Source organism: Ruditapes philippinarum, unplaced genomic scaffold (genome assembly GCF_026571515.1).
Source record: "Ruditapes philippinarum isolate M1 unplaced genomic scaffold, ASM2657151v2 ctg972_1_1_1_1, whole genome shotgun sequence".
NCBI classification, from domain to species: domain Eukaryota; kingdom Metazoa; phylum Mollusca; class Bivalvia; order Venerida; family Veneridae; genus Ruditapes; species Ruditapes philippinarum.
In genome coordinates this window covers 243,261-252,942 of record NW_026854450.1, presented here as the reverse complement: position 1 = coordinate 252,942, position 9,682 = coordinate 243,261, and the positions used below count along the sequence as shown (strand labels likewise).

The 9,682-nt window shown below is 31.2% G+C and overlaps 1 protein-coding gene across 1 annotated transcript; it reads left to right on the top strand.

Annotated features, from left to right (window-relative positions):
* Positions 1-4,133: 4,133 nt before the first annotated feature.
* Positions 4,134-5,633, top strand: LOC132740155 (uncharacterized). Its single transcript, XM_060728005.1, has 3 exons — positions 4,134-4,292; positions 4,564-4,884; positions 5,157-5,633. Exons 1-3 carry the CDS (start codon positions 4,175-4,177, stop codon positions 5,603-5,605), a joined length of 888 nt encoding a protein of 295 aa, XP_060583988.1. The 5' UTR covers positions 4,134-4,174; the 3' UTR covers positions 5,606-5,633.
* Positions 5,634-9,682: the final 4,049 nt, after the last annotated feature.

Below are 9,682 nucleotides of genomic sequence, written 5' to 3'. Positions count from 1 at the left end.
AAACAATAAGTCATTGATAATTTGAACATTCCCTAGCAAATTTAAAGCATCTCATGATTATACCGGAAAAACTAAGAGTAAAGTAACGTTGTCTTTTTCTTTTTTATTGCCAAATAATTATATATTACTGTAATATAATATTGTAAAAATTGTTCCGTCTTTGACCTGATAAACAAGGCTTGTGTTCAGTTTGTATTTAAAACGCTCTATAGAGCACAATTTCTAAGTTAATATTTAATATACCCTTTTACATGCAATCAAATATTTTCTGATCCAAGCAAATAAAATATAAAGAACATAGGGTCAACTTTTCTCCCGTTCAAGCAAAAAACAAGGGTAAAATTAAAAAAAAAAAAACCTTGATGAAAGAATTAGAATGAGAGCATGATTTAAAGCAATTCTTGTTTTGCTGTTAAAGAATTGTGCTATTCTTTTTTTTGGTTCATCTCAATCAGCATTGCGATATTGCTAACTGGCTACCATCCTTGACAGACATGTCCCACGTGGTTACAACATGACCCTGTTATGATTCAAATGGACATGAACATTTAAGTTAAAATGTCAATTTCAAGCTGCTTTGTCATATCTTAGACAAAACTTAACTCTTGGTTTTCAGACTGAAAATAGAAGTCATCGCTTGTGAAAAACGACGTTAATAAGGATAAAACAAATATTTCTCAACACTTGATTAGATTTTCTTTTCAACTTAAGTTTCTTAATTAAACGTCAAAATTCAAATGATAATAATGAACCAAGACAATTTTATCATTGTCACCATTTTTTTTATCTTGTTACAACAGCAATTCATCCACGTGAAAATTTAATTAAAAAGATTGAGGACGTAAAAGATTGATAATTCTCCATATTAACTGGTTACCGGCCATATTTGCCCGTATAATTCATCTAATATTGCACCCCTATAGCTTTGCTTTTTGTGTGTTCTTGGAAAACTGTTTCTACGAAAATTTATTAATTTATTACTTTTTTACCTTGTTTTCTTTTAATTCATGTCCCAGTTTGTTGACAATAGAAGACAAAATAAGGATTGGTCGAAACAGATACTTTTACAATTTTGCAAATACTTGCAATCGAGGAAATTCCAGGGAAAAAAATGAACTTTATGAAATGATACTTAACCAACACTGATAAATATAGTTTGGCTTTGATCTCATCTAAATCGCAAATAATTGCTAAAAATGAAATGTTGGTGCACTTTTCTTTTTGAAATGAATTTTTAAATATTATAAGTTACTTTTAAGAAAAATTGTATTTTTGAAATGAAGTGTCCCAGCACCAGCATGATAACATAATGACAACAGTTAAATCTTTAATAAATAAAGAGCTAACCAACTTTATTATTTGATTTAATGATTACCGCTTGACAAAAAAATAATAATAACAACACAAATATAATTATGCAAATTTTATTTTTATTTTTTCATGTATATTCAATTCAAATTGTGTCATATGAGCAAATACGATATGTATGTATTCAAAATTGTGATGTTAAATGAGAATGTACATATATTAATAAACAAATATTGATATAACTTCAGAATATTAAATTAATGTGTAAAGGGACTAACATAAATGCAAATAACACCAGTATCTCTAGGAGACAGGGATCAGAACAATGGACGTCACTTTAGTGTAGTACCGGAATAACTCCTTCTACATTTAATAGGAGTTAATCAGTTATTGCACTAAAGTAACGTTGTGGTTGAGTCTAAGATTTTATTTTAAATTATCTGCAAAAGGTATTCCCTTCTTATGGTTTAAAGTATGATCTCCAAGACTAAAATGTCTATCTACCGTTTTCTAATTTGACTTTAAACTGTATATGGAGGATATGTGTTCGTTTTGAGAAAAAATGCTATATATAGAAGTGAAAATGTGCTATATTTTCTGGATATAGTTGATATAAATTGGATATTTTCTCATTTTGATGTGTGATATATAGCATTTTCAAAGGAACACACGAATATTCTGTATACCTCATGACATATAAGCAATATAAGAGTAATTTCTGACCGTTTACATTAAAGCGCGGATCGGTGACGAAAACAAATTTAATTAAAGTTTGAAGTCATAATTGTATAGTAATTTTCAACAATTGTAGAGAAACACTGGTTAGCATAATTATAATAAAATGTAATATGCATCCCTATAGATGGACGCACGTAGGTTCATTATTTAAATTAATGGTATCTTTAATAAACATCTTATCCAAGGGATAGCAATGTGTCGTCTTTAATTGTAAATATCATAAAATAGGTAAAACTACCAAATATGTAGAGAATATTCCTTACTTTTCAATAACTTTACTTTATGTTATTTGAAATTGTGCGGAAGCAATTGCTTAGGATCTTTTTCTTTTTTTCTTCTTTATCAAAATGAGGATGTTTTTGTTTAATTCGAGAGATTTAATTCATGTACAAACTGGATTTCGATAGTGGTTTATTTTAGCCTGTCACATGTCCAAAAAATTTCTTGGCGATGAGGAGGACTACCGCCCCCCCCCCTTCAAACCCTCCCCCCCCCCCCAAAAAAAAAAGAAGGAAGCACATCCCCCTTCTGGAACCCCTGATGTACCATTTTGATGGGGGCCGCGCCGAAAAAGTGATCACTTTTTTAACAACATTTCTCAAATGAAAAACAGTGTTTGGGGCCTAATTAGGGCATTTTTCACTGTTTAAGGCCTCAAAAAGGGGGGGGGGGGGGCAAAAAGCCGTCAAAACACGTCTATATAAGGGAAAAGGTTAACAAAAAAATATGAAAAACCTTGGAATTACCCCCAAAACTTGTTTTTCCATGTTAACACGTGCCCTTACACTTAATTTTGGTGAAAAATTGTTGTTTTGTGACATTTTCTTATTTTTTTAATTAACCTTTTACCACATGAGCATATTGTGAAAAATGGCCGTTTGTATTTACAAGTTCAAACTGCTATGAAACTATATAAAATGCTTCAATACTGATAAAACTTGGCACAAATGTTGACTGGCCAATAGCCTCTGTAACAGCATGCCAAATCATACATTTTCTGTTACCATGGCAACGGGGGGACGTCTCAAAATTGCAAAAAAATCACTATTTTGCATTGTTTTTTCCATCAAAACTGATTTCAAAGTGCTGCAACTTCTCAATGAATTGAGATAGAGTAAAAGGCTTTTCAGCGTCGGTTACTAGTTACCCTAAGATCGACCTGAGGCCATTTTTAGCCTGTCACATGTCCAAAATTTTCTGTTTGAGGATATGCATACTCGACTAGGGAAATGCATAGACGTACACCAAACTTGTAATTTAGGGGTGACATTTTATTTTTATTTTTAATACAATACATTTTTTGATTACTTTAAGTGTGCGATTAACCCTGAAGGCCAGATAGTTATAACTAGTCTAATTGTTTCGAAAAAGATTATTAAAAACATCAACTGAAGATATACTATACAATTAAGCATGGTTATCCATCAGAATGGGATTGTATCATGAATGTCGAAACGATTTTTGATATTTATCGAGATATTTTGAGATATATTTTAGATATTATTAAAATTTGAATAGAAAATAACCGTAATATTTAGAACGACCAAACAGACCACCGATACATTGTTGAAGCATAATGATCATGGTTTAAATAAAGTATTAAAAAAAAGAATCGTTTCCCAACGCAACACAATACCTCGAGAAGCACAGAAAAAATGAAAGCAACATTCCGGCAGAGAATCAATATTTTGAAAAGTTTGGACTGAGAATTTAAGCCATGTTGGGATCAATGTCCATATGACAGTTCGATATAAACTGTTTTATCTTAGTTGGAGTGTTCTTGCTTATTGAATAAAGGGGGAAATGGTACGACCTCTTATGTTGTCAGCAGTCAGTCATATACGCTATTTAGTCGGATGCAGAATTTTGTAAATTTTTGCGAGTGTAAACCATACTGTTTGCACTTTCAAGTTGACATCATATTAATTTGATTCAATATGGTACCAATTGCTGTTTAACACTACATTTAATTTTATGACACAGTTTAATTATACCTTGATCACGACACAAGTGCATAACTCTTATCGCTGGCTTAACACATGTATCTAAATATAGAGACAAGAACTTTATATGATCGGCAACTTAGTCTGCACAAGGTCACTGTTAACTAATATTTCACAGATTGAAGATGCCGGTTAACTTCGTTGTTTCTATATTTCTGTTTGTTTTCCTCATGGATATATCATGTACAGTAATAACAGGAGATACTGACATTCTGTCGATGATTAAAGAGCTGAAAGACACAGGTATGCTATGTGACTTTACAGATAAGTGATTCAAAAAATGATTTAAATTAATATTGTTTCCTTCCAAATCTTGCACATATCGGTATGCTTTAATCTAAAATTAAGATTCAAAAATGTTAGAAGAAGATATATCAACTTTTAATTATGAGATACGTGATTTGAGAACAAATTGTTTTGCCATCTGCAAGAAAGAGCATGCAATCTAAAAGAAATATGAAAAAGAAGATTTAAAGATATGTTGTATGATATCATTTACATCATATATTTCCAGTGAAGTCGCATGAGCATGCAATCCGATCATTGAAAGAGCGTGTAGCAGAACAAGAAAATGTTATCACAATACTCAAAGACAAAGACAAGCAACAACAGGATGCTATAAACTATCTCATGAAGGAATTGATATTTAAATCAAAACAAAATGAGTTTGCAAACCCTCCAAAGGAACAAACACTGCTACAAATCAAAGAGCGTAAAGAAACTTCTGACATATCAGACTTATTACGCCAAGAAAGTCAACTGAACTTTCGGAAGGATGGTGTAAGATCATCCGAATCCAAGTCTGAAATACTATCAAACATTTCAAACAACGCAGGTGAGAACAATGCACAGTAAACTTTGATAGAGAAAGCTGTCAATTTAAAGATGAGAGTCATGAAGAGTTGCTTTATTACGTTTACAAAATCTTCAATATTATCATATTTCTTTAACTATTATATATTATGTTGTAACGGCAAAATAATAAAGTTGGTTTTAAAAAAGTTAAGTAAACAAAATGCTTTAAACAACGTCACAAAAAAGAATTACAATTGCTAACTTCTGTCAAAAAATATAGAAGGTATCACATTATTTACACTTTAACTTCAGACGATTTGAGGTCCAGCAGACAATCTATACATCCAAACGTCGCTTTCCAGGCAGTACTTAGTGCAACCACAGTCATAAATATTGGGCTGCATCAGAAAATCGTGTATGACTCTGTTAACCTAAATCTTGGCGGCGGCTATCATCACCTTTCAGGCATCTTCATTGCCCCTGTATCTGGCATATATCTGTTTTGTACGTCTATATTAGCAGAAGCTCATAAGAATATCGATGTAGGGATAATAAAAAATGGTATTCAGCTTGCTGGTGCTTATGGAGAATCAGGTGGAGACACGTACTATGACCAAGGCTCTGCTTCTGTTGCCGTGCAATTAAATGTCGGTGACGAAGTGTGGGTTGAAAATCGTTGGCCAGCAGACGCACAAATACATGGTCAAGGTTTGCATACAAGTTTTACTGGGGTTCTTGTTGTGCCAATGTTAAATGAATAATAATTAGTTGATTAAAGTTTGTAAATAGGTCTGAATTACGTTATCGCTTCCTAAATTGTGTCTGACGATTGACTTATTCCTCCCTGTACATAAATAATTTATATGGTGTACACAGATTAAAATGGTATACCAATTTAATGTTCCTTAGGCGGATCATATCAATATCACACCACGCTGAGAGAGAAAGAGGAAAATGATCAAACGGCATGCTATTTCGACCGAGACGTGAGGGCCGTTTAGTTTTGTAACCATATAATACCATGAATGGGTAATATAGCAAATTAACCGCGTGATGTATTTCTTATAACTTAAATAAAACTAAAAAATTTAAAATCTAAGAATTGTTGAAAAAAACGCAAATTAACCAATTCATATGTTTTAAAAAAAGTTTATGAATAATAATCATGTTTAACTTATCAAAATTACTGAGCTTTAAATATAGTTCTCCGCGTTACTAGCATAATTATCAAAAAATAGTATGAATTACATTTTAACCCATATTGATGTATCCATAATATTTTAAAACAAATTATGAAAATTGAAAATATCAATTACATTTTTACATTAATAACTGAGTGTACATGAGAAATTCGTTTATGCGTTTCATGCGCATGAGTTTACGAAAGAAGTAAGTTCTTGTCCTGTACTCCTTTAGATTTATTGCAATTTAGACACGTGTGTCATTTTAAACTTTTTTTAAGAATGGTCATCGTAATTTTAATATGACCATTTCAATTTTTATTTATATTCAGTTCTTCCCTGTAAATTTTACAGGAAGACAAACTAAATTTCGACAGCCTTCTGCCAATTAAATGTCAAATTTTGACAAATAAATAGACCATAATGTTTCTGTTTTATGCAAGCAAAACAGCCAATAAAAAGCAACAAACAAATTTCCGCAAAACTAATTTGCAAATTTTACTCGGATCCACAAAAAGGCTTTAGTATGCACAATAATAAAAGTATTTGAAAATTGACACACAAAAAAAACCCACCCACCAAAAACAACCAACAAATAAATAAAAAAATGCAGAAACTATATATTATAGATCACCTTTTTGCTACGCCTCGTTTAGTTAAATAATGAAAGACAATAAATAATCATAATTAGCCTGCCTGCGACGTTTTCTTAGTATTGTCATAAAGGCCTGTACTAATTATGGCGATATATTCATATTCTAGTTGTCAATTTGTTAACAGTGAATATCTGTTGCGTTAAACATATCTAATAATCTATTGTATCATAGTTTGGGGACCTTTCTGTTGAAAACGTGTCAGAGTTTAATCGTATAATTATACATAACTGGAGCGCATGTATTAGTTATCCAAAGCATACCCATTGATTGGCTCATTTTTCCTTGAGGTCAATTATATCAGTTAATATACCACGCATTTCTTTCTTTCACTACATGATGTGCATTATAAAGGAAGACCCACGACTGAATGACAAAAACATAAACCTACGATTACTCCCTGTTTAGCATCTAAATTGAAAGACAAGTCATCAGGGATTAGTCGGTATTTAATCATCGCAATCATGTCAATATATTGTCATATTTATTGTCAATCTTTCTTTCAAATTAACAATGTTATTTTTTATATAATTTTGCTATGCGTAGAATAGTGATTTGAAGTTAAATACATGTACTCAACAAAAAGTATAGCAAAAAAAACAAAAACATTCTTAATGACATTCGAAAATAGAAACATTGGTACTAGAGTTACGAATTTTCTGACATAAGAAGTAGGTTACGAAAAGGAACATACATTTAAAGCTTGAAGCCAATCTCTGAAGAAAAAAGAAGTTAATTAAAACAATGTTTTACTGCCCCCAACAAACTTTACAAGATGAGGACGCCGACGCCGGGGTACGTAGAAAATTTCTCCATATACTTAGTTTAGTTGAGTAAAAATGTAACAAAAGAACATTATTTAAAAAGTTGCTTTTCTTTTAACAACATTTATTGTTTTATGGCTGAAAGATAATACATACGACGTGCACAATACAACTTTTAAACAATGTTCAGCTTTTACTTATGTTTCAGAAATATGCAAATTAAGAGAATACGACTTTATTTAAATGGCATCACTATTTCTAACTTTACTTTGACTTTCGTGGACCAACATTCCCATAAGTTGCACTTTTAAAATCACTATTTCTAACTTTACTTTGGCTTTCGTGGACCAACATTCCCATAAGTTGCACTTTTAAAATCTGACATATTTTCCCACTAAGGGCTATCAAATTGACAGACAGGATGAAGTAGAATAGGAAGTAGAAAGGACAATTTTATTCCTATGGCGTTGTACTGGACAGACAATTATGTCTCAATGGACGCTTCTGATATTCAAAAACTCTCTCTTGATTATTATTGTACTGGAATAACAATTATATAAGGGTATGCTGAAACAATAAGTCATTGATAATTTGAACATTCCCTAGCAAATTTAAAGCATCTCATGATTTTACCGGAAACACTAAGAGTACAGTAACGTTGTCTTCTTTTTTTAATGCCAAATAATTATATATTATTGTAATATAATATTGTAAATATTGTTCCGTCTTTGACCTGATAAACAAGGCTTGTGTAATTGTTTTATTAGAGCATTATGTTTAAGTTAATATTTAATATACCCTTTTACATGCAATCAAATATTTTCTGATCTACATAAAGATATACTTTACAAGCAAATAAACTATAAAGAACAAAGGGTCAACTTTTCTCCCGTTCAAGCAAAAATCAAGGGTAAAATGTTAAAAGAGAAAAGAAAATAACCTTGATGAAAAAAATTAGAATGAGAGCATGATTTAAAGCAATTCTTGTTTTGCTGTTAAGAATTGTGCTCTTTTGTTTGTTCATCTCAATCAGCATTGCGATGTTGCTAACTGGCCACCATCTTTGACAGACATGTCCCACGTGGTTATAACATGACCCTGTTAGGGTTCAAATGGCCATGTACATCTTAGTTAAAATGTCAGTTTCAAGCTTAGTCATATCTCAGACAAAACTTAACTCTTGTTTTTCAAACTGAAAATAAAAGTCATCGCTTGTGAGAAACGACGTTAAAAAGGATAAAACAAATATTTCTCAACACTTGATTAGATATTCTTTTCAACTTAAAGTTTCTTAATTAAACGTCAAAATTAACATAATAATACCAATACATTTTTATCAATACATTCTTTTCAACATTGTCACCATTTTTTATCTTGTTAAAACAGCAATTCATCCACGTGAAAATTTAATTAAAAAGATTGAGGACGTAAAAGATTGATAATCCTCCGTATTAACTGGTTACCGGCCATATTAGCCCGAATAATTCATCTAATATTGCATCCCTATAGCTTTGCTTTTTGTGTTTTCTTGGAAAACTGTTTCTACGAAAATTTATTAATTTATTACTTTTTACCTTGTTTTCTTTTAATTCATGTCCAAGTTTGTTGACAATAGAAGACAAAATAAGGAATGGTCGAAACAGACATTTATTCAGTTATAACAAAATACTTGAAATCGAGAGAATTTCAGAGAAAAAAAACGGAATCTTAAGAATTAATACTTAACCAACACTGATAAAGATATCTTGACTTTGACTTTGGTATTATTTAAATCACAGAGGTATAATTGCTCAAAAATGAAACGTTGGTGCACTTTTCTTTCTGAAATGAGTTTAAAATTTCTTAAGTAAACAAAATTACATTTTTGAAAATAATTTCTCTGTTTTTAGGTATCCTAGCACCAGTATGATTAAAAAATGACAACATTTCAATTTTTAATTAACCTTAAGCCTGCTGGTGGCAAAAAATTTTACCCATGTGACCGCTGCAGACCAATAAAAGCTTGCACAACTGTGCTGTCTGATCATAGGCACACACACACTGTTTATTATACAGTCAGTATATATTTGAAATTTTCTCTCAAAATGATGAATGGTTAAGTCCAGATTGAAACAATGAACAAGTCTATTTGAGATATTTTGTGCGGCAAGGTTAATAGAAAGATCTACCTTCATTATTTTATTTAAAATGTACCGCTTGACGTAATACTAGTAAAATAATGATAACACTAATACCGGTAT